Source organism: Ambystoma mexicanum, chromosome 1p, assembly GCF_040938575.1.
Source record: "Ambystoma mexicanum isolate Mex_15411 chromosome 1p, UKY_AmexF1_1, whole genome shotgun sequence".
In the NCBI taxonomy this organism is placed as follows: Eukaryota; Metazoa; Chordata; class Amphibia; order Caudata; family Ambystomatidae; genus Ambystoma; species Ambystoma mexicanum.
The window spans coordinates 1,380,592,016-1,380,608,144 of NC_090921.1; the positions used below are offsets into that span (position 1 = coordinate 1,380,592,016).

The 16,129-nt window shown below is 45.7% G+C and overlaps 1 protein-coding gene across 7 annotated transcripts in view; it reads right to left on the reverse strand.

Moving 5' to 3' along the window:
- The window catches only part of PHKB (phosphorylase kinase regulatory subunit beta), a 2,092,963-nt gene that overhangs the window by 848,527 nt on the left and 1,228,307 nt on the right, over window positions 1-16,129 (reverse strand). For all 7 annotated transcript variants that reach the window (XM_069607056.1, XM_069607058.1, XM_069607055.1 and 4 more), the window contains one exon: window positions 7,816-7,893. In XM_069607056.1, the coding sequence (XP_069463157.1) occupies window positions 7,816-7,893 (78 nt within the window). The remainder of the gene's footprint in view (window positions 1-7,815; window positions 7,894-16,129) is intronic.

A 16,129-nucleotide genomic window follows, 5' to 3' on the forward strand; every position in this document is an offset into this window, starting at 1 on the left:
CTGGTCATATATCAGGTCACTTTTTCGATAAAGCTTTTGGGAGTGGTTCTTCCAGGTGTTTGGACTTATCTCTGTCACCACTCCCCTTTCTTGCCCTGCAGTATTCCCACTTACTATCCTCCAAAACGTACAGGAGTCACCAGATTGGAGGGCTTCCTGCATTTTGTCCCATTCTTGCGATGCATAGGCCTCTTTTGTGGCTTCAATAAGGGTTATACAGCATGCCTTGTGTCATTTGAACTGGATTTTATCTGGGCCTTGGAGTCTTTTTAGGCAGTTCAATATATCAGACTTCGTTATCCCACAATCCTCGTCGAGATTTTATTGCATGTTTTTTATTCTTTTACTGAATTTTGTGACAAAGGGTTGAATAGTCTGGACAATTTTGTCATATGCAGGAAAAATATCCAACTCCCCGGATTACATCAATAAGAGGTATTCTAGTTGGGGCCCGATGGCATCATAAATATGTGGTTTCACTTGAGTCAAATCAAGATCTGTCCATTTTATATGCTGTATAAAACGGCCCTGTATATGAATAGCATGGCTGGGGATGCTAGGGTAATCATTCTTGTGACCTCCCACAATGTATAACTTCAAAAACAACGGCTTATGGTCAGTCCCATGTGTGCTCATGACTTCGAAGTCTTTTGCTTTGCCCCATAATTTCATTGATATAGAGGATATTATCAATATGGGAGGTGCCATTGGGCCCATCAAATGTTGGCTTTGGCGGCTGGTCTTTTGTAAAGCGTCCATTACAGGCCCCGAGCCCCAGGACTAGGCGCAAGGAGGCATGACTATGGGTCAATGGATGTGCTCTAATCCTTGGTGGTGGGTCCAAAGGGAGTATGTCCCATGCCTCATCCAAATCATCCCAAACCCCATCAACGTCTAAGAGTGATTCTATTTGGAGGTTTAAGTCACCTACTAGTATGATTGTCCCTCACCTGCCACCTTGCCTTTAGAACTCAGAGGGATTCCGCTATCCCCCACGAGCTCCCCTGTGACTCTGCGAATATCCTACTCGGTAGTCAGTTTATATTTATACCCGGCCACTTCAAAGGCAATAGAGAATGGAAACCCCCACTTGTACCAAACCCCTTTCTCATTTAACCACTTCGTAAGGGATGAGCACAGTCTTCTTTTGGCAAGGGTCAGGGAGGACAGATCTTGAAGAATCGTTACTCTAGCATTGCCATACATTACTGGGCCTTTCTTCCTTGCTTTCTCCAAGATCTTGAGCTTATCAGGATAGTTGTGGAAGCAGGCGAGCACTGACTTAGGGCCCCCTGCTATATGAATCCTCTCAATTTCCACTTCATCAATGGTGTCATCAAAAATTGGTTTTGTGACTTCATGGAGAGTTCTTCTCAAGTCCATCTCCGTCTCCCCTTCTTTGTCTGGGATCCCAAAAATTCTTAGGTTGTTCCGCCTTTTGTGATTTTCAAGGTCGTCCATTTTTAGGGTGAACTCAGCCTCTCTCCTTTACATTTCAGACAATGGTACATCCATTTGGATCTGAAGAGTGTCCAGGTAGGATTGGTTATGCTCCACCTCCTCGAGTCTCTCCCCAATTTTATCGATCCTGTGGGTAATTTTATCGACCTTTCCTCCAAAGTCCGCTCTCATGTTTCTAATCTCCTCCATCAGTGCTGCAACATCTTTTTTGGATTGTATGGACTCATTCCCCCCAGCTGACATGGTGTACAACAGGGTGGTCCCTCCCATGTTTTTCGTTGGTGTGTATTCAAAGCTGGTTAGCTTATAGCTCCCATCCATGTGCCACCACCCAATGGCATGCATACCTGAGTGTATGTAGTGACGCTCCAGGCGTGGACGGGTACGACTTCAACTTTGTGGTGATGTAACTAACAGGTCGGTTAGCAGCCTCGGATGCACTGTACTGAGACCCGTCTCAAGTCTCTTGTGCGGCTGCGACTTCTCGGTTATCAGTCGTGGGTAACTAAGGGACAGTCACCCGGTGGGCAGAAACGTCGATTTTGGAGAGAGATAACCAGTGGTGATTGTAGAGCACCCCTCAGTCCGAGATCAAATTGGTAGGGTCCCTTCAATTTTCCCATACTCTCTCCCAATGGAATAAAAGCCACTATACGTCAAGGAGGGGGGCTCCACTGCTGTATTCAAACTTCTTTCTGTTGGTTAAATGCCTCCCTGGCCACCTGCTGCAGGACATCAACTTCCGTTATTATAGAAAGGCAGAGAGGCGGGCAGACGCTCCCGAGTAGGGGGCCCACATCTCCCCGCCCACCTCTGCCGGAGCGTCCTTTGTTCCCCCTCCGGCTGCCAGGGGGACCTCCACTATGTGCAGCATACTCGCCTGTCCCCCGTCTCTGGTGTTTGCTCCGGAAACCCACGGGATATCTCCCTGGCGTCACCCGCACAATCAGCTGTCCCCGTCTCCTCCCAGGGGAGCTGCGGGACAAGCGGTAGGCACCACACATCCAACGGTGTCTGCTGCGTGACTGCGCTGGGGCCACCAGCTTCAATTGGTCCTGGGGGGCGGGGAGGGTCTATGCCCTCCCTTCAAGTGTGGGGATTGGGGAAGTGTCAGGGGGGGTCACCCACCTCTATAAACTGTGCCGCGTGTCTCCAAACCCCTTCCCTATATGCAGGTAGGCCGTCCAGTTGGGCGTGGCGTGTCCTCTCTGTATGTCTCCGGCGAGAGAAATGACTTTTGTTTTCAGCTGCTGACTCTGCAGGGCCGAACTCTGCCAAGACAGTTCCAATTTTTATTGTTGTTGTTCCCACACTGGCAGGGGAACTTCATCTACCCCATAATATGGGCACTGCATTCCGCGGGGCCACAAACATGAGACAAGCGCACTCAGACTTCCTCCATCGGCGCGCCCCCTGGAAGCCATCAGGGAAGTGCTTTCTGACAAGTAGTTGGGAAGCAATATCTGCTTTGTCAGGGGTTACATCGGTTTCACTCTGCTCCTCTCCTAGGGTACAATAGTGGGAGGTTATCCAGGAGTTTATTGTTTAAGACACACATTTTGGGAGATTCAATCTGGAGATCTCTCCCCATGCTGCCACACTTTAAAATGTATGTAATTTTTGTATTTCTTGCAGGCACTCTTTGTCTAGATATTGTTTTTTTTTACATTTTACAGGCATACTAAAGTTACTAATGATGTTATTTGTTTAGTAATTAATGTTTTTTATTTTCCATGTTGGTCAAGCACCTCGACATTGAAATGCCTGAAAGGCATTCAAGTATTTGCCATATTTCTGACCCTTGACTTGCTCAGACTTGGACAAAGGCCATTTTCCATAAAGAAATGCCCCAGGAGCAGAAGCACAATGCAATACAGATCTGTTGTTGTGGGCAAAATCAAAGCACATTTCTAAATGACTTGTGTGAGGAACCTGAGGGCGTCCTCACTTCTTTTTCCCCGGTATAATCCTCTCAGGTGGCCAGTGAACGGCCATCGCTTTTGGATCCTGACCCTGGGGGTGGATATGCAAGGGAGGATCACCTGGATGGAGGGGAGTGGGGAAGAAGACGTCCTTAGGTGAGACATGGTATCCCTTATTACCTTTTCATAATGAACCATCTATCCCTCAAGCCTTTGCAGGCCACTGTCACACCTTTCCCTTTCCTTTTCATGTCCCCAAACAGCCCTCACCCCACCCCCAGAAATACTACCTCAACACAGGGATGTGGAAGAGACCAACTAGGAAGACACATCCTTATCGGATTGTGGCAAACACATATCAGAGACAAAACAGAGTTATACATACTCCCTTTATTAAATTTGACATCCCCAAAAAATACAAGAAACAAAAAATCATAGCATCACCGAAACCTACCAACTGTAAAGGCGACAAATGCCCAGCTCAGATCATAAAATATGCAGCTAGAGATCTATCTCCTTTTATTACTAAACGAATTAACTCCTCATTCCCAAGTAATTCAGTCTCAAGTAACCTGAAGCACTCGTGGGTACTCCCATTACTTAAGAAACAAACACTCGACCCATCTATTCCCACTAATTATAGACCGATCATCACAGTCCCTTTTCTACTGAAAATCTTAGCGTTGCATACTTGCAAATTCAAAACTATCTGGAGACTAATCAACTGCAAGGTACCCGTCAATCTGACTTTAGGCCTCAACATGGTACGGAAACTGCCCTTGTTGATCTTAAAAGCCAGATTGACGAATTAAAAGAAAGGCAGCACTGCCATCCTCCTCCTTCTTGAATTATCGGCAGCTTTTGATCTGGTTCACCATAAAATCTTATGCAACCACCTGTCTTCGGCTGCACACTTTTCCAACTCTGCAGTCATGTGGATTCAATCATTCCTCACAAACAGAACTATGCGTGTTTTCACCCACAGATGTGGCCGATCCTATCCCCATCACCTGTGGTGTCCCACATGGCTCCTGCGTATCGCCCACTTTGTACAATATCTTTACAAAGCCTCTATTTGATAAACTGGATCGTCTGGGTGTCACCTACACTAATTATGCAGATGACACCCAGATACACCTCACATTATCAGGTTCATATGATACAGATGTCTGTCGGATCAACAAAGTCTACACCATCATTCAGGCATGGATGGCCACACAAACTTACCACAAGTTTAGAGCCAACACCATTATATGGCTAAAATCCAACAACCAGCACTCCTAACCTTATGCCCAATGTTATGACAACTACAGCTTGTAATTAGCCCTCCTCAAATCTCTATTTTTGCAAATTCCTACTGTATACCATGTTTGTAAATATGCCCTCTTTGTATTTAATTCTTACCTGTATGCATCCTGTATAATTCTGTGCGACTAAGCTTCGCATATACTTGTAACTGCTGCGCCCTGTTACCCCGGGTATGACGTGCATTATAAATAATAAACAAACAAACATGGCTTATGCCTGAATGATGATAAGACGGAGCTGCTTCTAGTCGGCTCACCTAACAACCTATCGAAATTGAGTCCCAACTACCGTAGCATCATCATTGATGGGAATAATATTCCCATAGCCACTAATGTAAAAACTCTTGGTTTCTACTTCAATGCCAACATTAATCTAACCAAGCAGGTGAATATGACTGCCTCTGCCACCGCCCACACTGGCAAGCTGATCAGGGCACGCAGACCATTATTATCATCCAATAGCTGCATCATACTAGCCTGTGCACTTATTCAGTACAAATTGGACTACTGCAACAGCCTATACTTAGGAGCTAATAAATCCATAATTCACAAATTACAGGTTATGCAAAATAATGCGCTCAGACGGCATTAAATATACCTACAAGAGAGCACATTTCGGCTACCAGAAAGCTCTGCAAATGGCTTTCAATTCAAGAAAAAATGGACTTAAAAACCATCTGCCTCACCTACAAAGCTCAGAATCACCAAGCCCCGCCTTATCTCACTGACAAATTCACTCTGAAACAATCAGCTAGACTTAAAAGATCCACCAACACCTCATAAATGGTGGTGCCCAGGTACAACCTAAAAAGAGCAGGCGAAACAAGTTTCCCAGATTTAGCCGCCCAACTATGGAATACACTCCGTCATCCATTGGTTACTGAATAGAAAGTAACTACATGTACTTGCCCCCAACTATCTCCCCTTGCTTCTAGCCCCCATGTTTAGCTATAGCTCTACATTGTTTGCTTACCCTATTAGTATAGTTTCACACCTACCCTGTACCCTCGTGCTATACAATCTGCAATTTGTATGTATTAACTGCATATGACATGTATCCACTATCTGTAGTTTGTATATACATACCTTTACCTCAAGTAACCATTATCTTCACCTAAGCGCCCAGATACCCCTGTGTCAAGTGCGCTATATAAATAAAATAAACAAACAAAACAAACAAACCAAACACCACTTTGGTACTGAGACAAAGAAGAGGGCTATGGTGGTATGCAGGTAGAACAACAAGGCACGTCCACCTAATGGGTTCCGTCATAGTCAGGCAATTGAATTTAATGACCCACACCTGAGGTCACTTAACACTCCTAACGGATATAAAACTCCTTGCCGCATGGAGCAAGGGGGAAAGGGCTGGAGAGAAGGGAACTGGAGACCCGGAAGCCGCGTCAAGCAGGAGAGAGAGAGCTGCTGAGGGCAGCCACAAAAGGGTCTGGAGGTCCTGCTACCCTCCTTATCAGGAATGCGCAGCAAGAGCTGTGGCACTCCCAAGAACCCCAGATGCCCCAGGAAACCAGTTGAGCGAGTGGTGCTCTCTGTGGCTACCGCAAGGGAAAGGCGTAGCTCGGGGAAGCCTGAAAGCAGAATGAGCAACCTTGACATGCCTGTTGCGAAGGACAACAAGCAGAAGGGAGCTGCTGTGTGCAACCAGTGAGCCGAAACCAGGAAAAAACTCATACCTGGGCACTCCGGGACCTTGTAACAAGTACTTTTGAACTGAACTAACTGAAAGTTATTGCAAATCCTTTAGAATGGTGAAACAAGTACTTTTGAATACCAAACAAAGTGAGAGTCATTGCAAGTACTTTTAAATGTCGAAACAAGTACTTTGAATACCGAACAAACTGCAAGTTATTGTAAGCACTTTTTGAATGCCGCACAGAGTAAAAAGCAAGTTGAGCACTTGTGAATGGAGTGAATGAAAGGTGGTGCATGTCACAGATACCACAGAATGTATTGTCTGAGTACAAGTATTGGCAAAGCCACAGGAATACCAAGAAGGGTATGAGATAATAAACCAAGTATTGACCAAAGATAAAAGAGTTCAAGGAACTGCAGGTTAAGAGGAAACCTGTATTGGCAAAAGCCAGAAGGACACAGAACAGTGCAAGCTTCACGGTCAAAGCAAAGCAGTGTCCAATTTATAATGGAAAGCAGTCAAGAAGGGGTATCGCCTGCACAGCCTGTTATGGGTGGACCATATGGGCCGACAACGGCACCTAGACCGAGTGCCTCTGTATGGAAAAGCGCATGAAAGTATCCCCAACAAAGCTTGTGTTTTGCAACAACCTTGTATGTGATTTTGAATTCAAGAAACAGAACTGCCTATCTGAACTGGTGAAAAGTATTGATATCCAAAGAGCTGGAAAGTGTCCCAAGGAACTGTGTTGTTTTTGAAAGCTGGAAGATTTTAATTCTTGGGGAAGGGAACCCCAAGATCTTGTGAACTGTTTTGAACTTGGGGAAGGGGAAGCGGATTACAAGCCAAAAGCTGGAACAAGCCCTGGACTTTCTTTTGAACACTATTCCTTTTGATGCTGGCATCCCTACACATTGTACAGTTAGTTGTGAGGGCAAGTATAGGTTTTAGATACAGACAGACATTTGATTTGGACTTCCTGACACAGACTATCTTTGGTTTTCTTTAGGTAGGGAAATTCCACCTTCGCATAGGGGAAGTTAGGTCTTAATCCATTCTGCCTTTTACGTTAATAAAACCTTTGAGAAGCAATTTTAAATCTGTTGTCTGTGTCTACTTCATGATGCCTTCACACTAGACATAACAAATATGTCAATGTTTGGCTTGGTCTGCGCACATGCGTTTACCAAAATATATACTTTGCTAATCCTGATGCTTTAAACACATTCTCACAAATACATCAAGATACAGTGTATGTTCTGTGTTGTACAGTACTGTGTTAAAACATCACTGTGTATGCACAGTATTACCCAGCAAGGCAAGACATGACTATTTAGAGAAAGTAAAACACAATTAGGCAGCAACATGTCATTGCAAAGGTACCATGTTGTACAGACTTTGGTATAAGTTGGAAGATACAATGGCATTTGTAGAATAGTGCACTCTAGGCACAACAATTTTAGGTTATTACCTTCGAATGCATAGAACAGTAACGGATCCAAAAGTTCCTGATATTCTTTGACTTGCTCTGGGTGACCTCTGAAAACACCTGAAGGTAAAATAAAAAGTACAATTGAAACATAAATATGACGTGCAATAAGTTAATGAATATATTTCCAGCATTAAGCAGCCTTTGTGCTTTTATTAAAAGCTTAAACTAGATACATGGATGATAGCACCCCCGAAAATGCTTTGTAAGAGCATTCACTATGGGCCTGCTTACAAGTTTAGCGGCATTTCCACTGTAAATATCTCTGCATGATATATGCAGTGTTTTTTCTGGAACTTCTGGCAAATAGAATTGATGTTACAGCATGCAGTAACTCAATGAGTTCACAAGATTCAGAGTCATGCAGAACTTGTTATTCCCCATACAACTCCATAGGGAAATGCCATATTACTGCATGCAGTATCACCACATGCATTATATTGCATCCGTTAATGCTTTCGGTTGGATGAAAGGCAGGCAGAAATAAACAGTTTCAGGTGTGAAACTCGCATTTTGGCAGTGTGGTAAAACAGGAGTTATTTCCAAATACTGCATGTTTTACTATTGTGGGGGGAAGTCTGGAATTGAAAATGGTATGTACTCCCCTAGTATACTGCTGCATTATAATTAGGGTTTCCTGTTTTAGGGGTTTATTTTTTTTTACTTCCGGGGGTGTTTTTCCAGTGTTTTCAAAAAATTTCAGGATCTGTGTTTATCAGTGTTTTCCCATTTGCCCCTTTCAAAAAATCGCGGACAACTGTTTTTCCAGGTGTAAACACAGAATTTTTTTTTTATTGCTTCATTGCATGCAAATGTAGGGTAATCTCTCAATGTGAGATGTTCTAAACAATTTAATCTTAATCCAGTAATCTGTTGCATTCCTACAAGTCAAAATTATTGTAATAAATCATGCAATACTTCTTCAAGGACTCTTTGCCCATCCGTGCCCTTTCTTTTCTTCCCATAAAGACTTTTATTTGGGAAAAAGACCTTTCGACATTGGCACTGGACACAGGCAGGGCCAAAATATCCAACACACAAGCTGATAAATCTGTCCACTACTTGCTTTTTACAGGACTTTTGCTTCGAGGAACAGATGTGGGGGAAAGGCACACTTAAGACATTTTCATTTTACCAGTAAAACATTTACAAACGCAATTAAGCCATTAACTCGCAACAGACTACTAAGTAATAATAGTGGCTTGATGTTACGGTTTGATAGAGAAACCTCTAAGACATACCAGGATGGTGGGCATTGAGTGGGGAAGGGCAGGTAATGGGAGGTAAGGACAATAGGGTTTAGTTTAGCAGTAGACAGTCAATGGGTGGGGAAATAACCAGGGGGCACCAGAGGCAGTAACAGTCCTACCCCGATCTGCTCCTCTGCCACGGCCTTGGTTTTTTATTTATTTGGACAATGTTTTTCGGGTCAACATTGCGGAAATAAATAATTAATCGGGTCCACGGACCCGAAGAACATTGTCCAAATAAATTTAAAAAACAAGGCCGTGGCTGAGGCCTGTAACTGCCGCTGGGCACCAGTGGCAGTAACCGCCCTCCCCACATCCCGCTCCTCTGCTGGTGGGGGAGCTACTCGGGGGCCAAGGGCATGACTTGCCTCTGGCCACTGCACAGTATATTTATTAATTTGGACAACGTTTGTCGGAACATTGTCCAAATAAATAAATAAACCAGGCCATGGCGAAGGCCTGTAACTTAGGGTGACCAGATTTCCAAAACGAAAACCGGGACAACCAACAACATAAAAGAGGGACTACCAGATTGCAGCCCACCAATGACCACCCCTCCCCCAACACGTCCCCACAACCACCACCCAATCATATTTCCAGCTCTTCTCCTTTTTATAAACTGTACATGATCTCATTTGTGCAGTTTTGTCTCTGAATCTTGGCATGTTACTTCAAAACAAGTGTTTGCTATAACTCAGTCATATTGCATGGCCTGCTGTACAATTATTTCCAAGCCAGTCTCTGTAGCACAGTTAGTAAGTGTTGTGACGTGCACCTGAAAGGTTGGGGGTTCGAGCCAATACTCCAACATTGTGAAAAATAATTATAATAATTTTAATTTCCATAGTCACCCAACCATGCAAACCCCTGACGGTAAAATTAAAAAAAACTCCCGGGTTGCAGGATGGCGGGCGATTTCCCCGGGAAAACCAGGACGTCTGGTCACCCTACTGTAACTGCCTCTGGTGCCCCCTTCAAGGGGGCACCAGAGGCAGTAACAGTCCTGCCCCCGTCCTGCTTCTCGGCCACGGCCGTGTTTATTTATTTATTTGGACAACGTTCTTCGGGTCCGTGGACCTGATTAATTTATTTATTTCTGCAATGATGGTCCCCACCAACATTGCGGAAATAAATAAATTAATCGGGTCCACGGACCCGAAGAACATAGTCCAAATAAATAAAAAAACACGGCCGTGGCGAAGGCCACTGCCTCTGGTGCCCCCTTGCAGGGGGCAGCAGAGGCAGTAACAGTCCTGCCCCCGTCCTGCTTCTCGGCCACGGCCGTGTTTATTTATTTATTTGGACAAGGTTCTTCGGGTCCGTGGACCTGATTAATTTATATATTTCTGCAATGTTGGTCCCCACCAACATTGCAGAAATAAATAAATTAATCGGGTCCACGGACCCGAAGAACATTGTCCAAATAAATAAAAAAACAAGGCCGTGGCTGAGGCCTGTAACTGCACTGCCCTCCCCACATCCCGCTTCTCTGCTGGTGGGGGAGCTACTCGGGGGCCAAGGGCATGACATGCCTCTGGCCACGGGCGTGTTTATTTATTTATTTGGACAACGTTCTTCGGGTACGTGGACCCGATTAATTAATTTATTTCTGCAATGTTGGTCCCCACCAACATTGCGGAAATAAATAAATTAATCGGGTCCATGGACCCGAAGCACAGTGTCCAAATAAATAAAAAAAACAAGGCTGTGGCTGAGGCCTGTAGCTGCCTCTTGTAGAGGCAGTAACCGCCGTCCCCACGTCCGGCTCCTCTGCTGGTGGGGGAGCTACTTGGGGGCCAAGGGCATGACTTACCTCAGATACTGAAGGCAGGTTGTGGTCAAGCTGCAGGCTGGATCCTCTCACTGGGCAACAGAAAACAAAGATGAAACTGGATTACTGGACACTCTGGCTGCTGTCAGTGCTCTGGGGACAATGGGCATTTTTAAGCCATAGTGTTGCTTGCATGAATGTGAGTCAGAGAGTGTAAAGTGATGCCACTTACACACCTGCAGAGAGGCAAAGCTGCCTACAATGAACGCCTACACCCCACACCCCACTGCCCCTCCCCTCCCATTACAATGCTGCCACCAAACCATTCATTGACTAATGGGCCATCATTAGCAGTTTCCTGCCAGCATTGTGATGGGAGGGGCTGGTATTAGCTGCAGGGGGTATAGTATAGAAGTGCCCTTATTGTTGTGCTTATGAAGAAATAAGCACAACAATAAGGGACTAGTTGACAGAGAGAACAAAAAAAAACAGTTTGCAAAATGCATTCAATTCACCATTCAGCCACAAGGTGGCAATGGTGCATAATCATTTAAGGCACTAAATCCAAGTCTTTCATAAAGCTGCCATGATAGCTCACTGGCAACGCGTCTGTCTTGAATACAAGACATCACAGCTTCAAATCCCGCTCCCAGCATATGATTTACCGGGGTTTATCGGAGTCCCCCGAGTAATAAATAAATAGTAACGGGGTCTAGATATCGGGGAAAATCGGTAATCACCGAAAACCGGACTCCCTAATTATAATATCAAGTATGTACTGCAAACTGCCATGTTCAAACAACTGTTTTTTCCTTGTGCGAGGCGAGGCTTTAGGCTTTACTGCACATGTTTTTGAAGCTTTTCAAGCTACCGCAAACATAAATACAACATTATTGTGTTTGAAAACGCTGCTGTTTTTCTTTCTAGGTTTCTCAGGCTCCTCCGGCTCGGAGGAGCCTGAGAAACTTAGAAAGAAAAACCACAGTGTTTTTGAAACACAACCGGGGGAGCACCGGAGACCCAAAGTGAAAGCCAAGGCAGGCAGAAACACAACGCAGTTGTGTTTCCATGCCGCAGTGTTTCTGCCTAAAGCTGTTTTCCCATTTGGGGCTCTCGGGCTACCCGTGGGGAGCCCAAAAGCCCCAAATATGAAAGCAGCTTTAGGCAGAAACACAACGCCGTTGTGTTTCGAAAACACTGCAGTTTTTCTTTCTAAGATTCTCAGGCTCCTCCGGCTCGGAGGAGCCTGAGAAACTTAGAATGAAACACTGCAGCGTTTTCAAACACAATAACGTTGTATTTATGTTTGCGGTAGCTTCAAAAGCTACCGCAAACATAAATACAACGTTTTTAAAGCTGCGGTTTTATTTCTAAGTTTTCCGGGCTCCTTCAGCCCGGAAAACTTTGTCCCAACACCAATGAAGGAAAAGCCACCCAGTGGTAGCTTTTGTTTACTACTGCTGGCTGGCTTTTCCTTCATTAGTGCCGCAAAAGCAAGCACAGGTGGGCAGTCCCCATGTGCTTCCTTTTGTACATTTTGAGCTTCATTTGCTCAAAATTTTACATAGGGGCTTAAAAAAAAAAAGTGCCAATCGATTTTTTTTATTATCTTTTTTTGCAATAAAATGTTTTGGGCGAACCATTCCTTTAAACGTGGAGAGATGGATCCTGCGGTGGCGGTTGTTCCTGGTAGTTCCTGCAGGTCGAGGGGTCCAACAGAGGAAGAGAGGCTCTCGTCGTGGAGGAAGGTTCCGAGTCGCTGCGCTACCCAGGGATGAAACCAGCCGCGGTGCTGCCAAACAAAGTTTAAAAGGTACGCTCCTGACTGGCCACCAGGGGGCGCGCGGATGTGGTCTGACTTCGCGTGAGCTCTGCTACTCTGAGTCCCTAGGAGGGATTAAGCCCCCACCTTAACGACCCCCCCCCCAAGATTCTACACCGGTGCGGCTGACCCGGACACTGCTTAAAGGGCACCCCAGGTGACCCATACGCGCTACTGTGCCACCCATACTCCGGGCATATCGACAAACGCACCAAGGACACCCCTCCCAATGCCTAACGAACTAGCCGAGACCACCGACGTCGGAGTGCAGAGGGTTGGGCCCCCGATTCAGGGACGTGTGTCTCCTCTGCCCCCGACCCAATCTCCCTGACGAACAGCACTGGCGACACCACAGAATTTCGGGAGAACCAATGGACATAAGGGAGAAACTAGCTACATTCTCCTACGTCTTGACTCCTGCTGAAAATTGTGACCCTACCATGGCGAACCAAAATACCTTGGTGAATGAATCAGCAGCTACCAAAGGGGACATTGCTGCCTTGCTGTGCGAAATAAATAATATGGGTGCCAGCATTGGCTCCAAAATTGACAAGATCACCCAACGCCTAGACACCATGGAGGAGAGGCTGGAAGGGGTCGAGAACAATCAAGCGTCCATAGACACCTTAGAAGCACAACTCGACCAACGGATGACCGAACTGGAGCAACGTGAAGAGAGCTTCAAACTCAAGCTTGATGACTTGGAAAACCGGGAGAGACGGAACAACCTGAGGATTTTCGGAATCCCGGAACGAGAAGGGGAGACGGAGAGCGATCTGAAGAACACCCTGCATGACATTATCAAACTCTTAGTTGCCGACGACGCAGTTGATGAACCTAAGACAGAGAGGATACACAGAGCCGGAGGGCCTCCAGGCGGACCAAGATCTGTCCTTGATCGATTTCACCGCTTTCAGGACAAAACACGGATCCTCGAGAAAGCAAGAAGCAGCGATTCAATTACCCTCCAAGGATCCCAAATCTTGATATACCAGGACCTATCATCCATGACCTTGGCACTCTGACGCATGTGCAGGCCCCTCACCAAACATCTGAAGGAAAAGAGCATAAGATACAGGTGGGGATACCCCTTCTCTCTGTCCTTCGAATACAATGGAAACAAAATCAAGCTAAGCTCAGAGGGGGAGATCAAGGCGTGCATTTCTGACCTCCTTGGACCAAGCACAGGGGAACACGATCAGGGAGACCCACGTCGAGAAGAAAGAGGATGGCGTATACAGGGCCCCAGAAGGAAACGAGCAAAGGAATCGAGGAAATATCGGAGAGGTAATACCCCTCCAGGGGGAGAGAACCGATGAACTGCAACATTGGTAAGATGACATACATTCTAATACATATGTCCATGGCCTGAACTGTGAAAGGATGTACAGGCTCAAAAGAGATTCGGGCCATGTAAACGGAGGGGGGAGGTGAAAGGGGGCTCAATCAAGACTATGATGTTATAATAATCTTGGGGACGTGAAGTAACGGTCCCCAAAGGTGGTTCGATGCAGGACCAGTGTCTTCACCTGGGTCCGCACGGACGCCGTCAATGTGGGAAGGGTGAAGGGTGGGGGGGCTGGGCAGACAAGAAATGTGCAGAGGTTGAAGCATTATCTGCAACACAAAAGATCACTCAAGAAGACGCGAGTCCTGATGTATACCATATCTACTTGACATGGGTCACAAATCCACAACCGAAATACTCTGATAATGGCACCAATTGAAGAGCAGAAGGGTAGGGAGTCCCTTAGGATAGGAACACTTAACGTGAAAGGCCTCAACTCGCCGACCAAGAGATCACTAGTGGCAAGGGAATTCCGTAGATCTCAAATTGACATTCTCCTTCTACAAGAGACAATGTTCGCCAAGGGGGAGGAGAGAGGCATACTAGGAAAAAGAGGGGGAAAAGGAATTCTGGGGCTCTGGCCCACTCAGGAAGGGAGGGGTTGGAATCCTGATCAAGAAAGGAATCAATTTAGAAGTAGATAAGACCTGGTCTGATGTAAGCGGGCGTGCCCTCCTGATATCTGGGACAATCGCAAAGGTTAAAGTAACAGTCGCAGTAATATACTCTCCCAACGCAGGACAAGCCAAGTTCCTAGAGAAGACAATACCTAAAATAATGTTAGAAGCATCTGGCCAAGTTGTTCTCGGAGGAGACTTTAATCAATAGGCAGACCCGATCAAAGACTGGGAACCAGGCAATCCCGAGATAAGAAACCAAACGAGAAGTGATCGCACTGGGCTTTCCGACCTAATGGAGATATATGACCTGCAAGATGTGTGGAGAATCAAGCATCCTAATGAAAGAGGATATACATTCTACTCCAATTCGCACAAAACATTTACCCGGATCGATTACTTGTACCTCACCAAGGACCTCCTTGAAACCACAACGCTATCAGAAATAATTCCGATAACATGGTCAGACCATGATATACTCCTGTCAGATATAAAATGGGCAGACTTACCTGTTTCAGGAGGGAAGTGGCGCTGTAATGAAAGCCTGTGGAAAGATGCAGTATTTAAAATTGAAATGGCAACTGAAATTGAGGAATACTTTAAACTAAACAACAATGGTGAAGTCTCCAAGCAGACAATATGGGAGACGGGTAAAGCCACCTGGAGAGGCATCCTGATACGTGAAGGATCTACCATGAAAAGAGAGAGAAATATCATTGAGCACAGACTTAGGTCCGAAATATGCCAACTGGAAAGCGAGAACAGGGGACAACTGGGCACGGACCGTGACAACATCAACATAGCACAACGTAAAAGGGAAGAACTAAGACTATTGGAGCACGAACAAATTGTGCGCAAACTTCGATTCCTCAAACAGAAATTCTACAAGAAGGGGAACAAGGCCGACGCACTATTGGCAGCCAGACTCAAAGAGCAAAGGGCGGAGCGGAAAGCGAAAGAGATAATCGAAGAAAACCCTACACCCCCCCCACCCTCCACACTATCCCAGAGAGTTTTGCCAACTTCTACGAGGCATTGTACTCCTCGGAAGTGACCCCAGGACAATCAGATACAGATCACTATCTCTCCCTGATAGACATGCCCAAAATCTCGCACTCTGACACTGAGCTTTAGAATCCCCGATATCCGAACCTGAGGTCCAAGAGGCAATTAAAAGACTAACCGTAGGCAAATCCCCCGGAGAGGACGGTTATACCGCTGGGTTTTATAAAACCTTCAGCGGCCAGCTAACACCATTTTTGACGGAGCTCTTCAATGAGATACTAGAAACAGGGACGGCCCCGACTCCTTTACAAAGGCGCTCATAAAAAGTGATCCCAACGGAGGGAAGGAATCCCAAACATTGTGGTTCATACCGCCCAATTTCATTGCTCAATTTAGATGCCAAAATTTATACCAGGGTACTAGCCGCCCGACTGGAAGTACTGATCCCTCACCTCATACACAATGACCAAGTCGGATTCATAT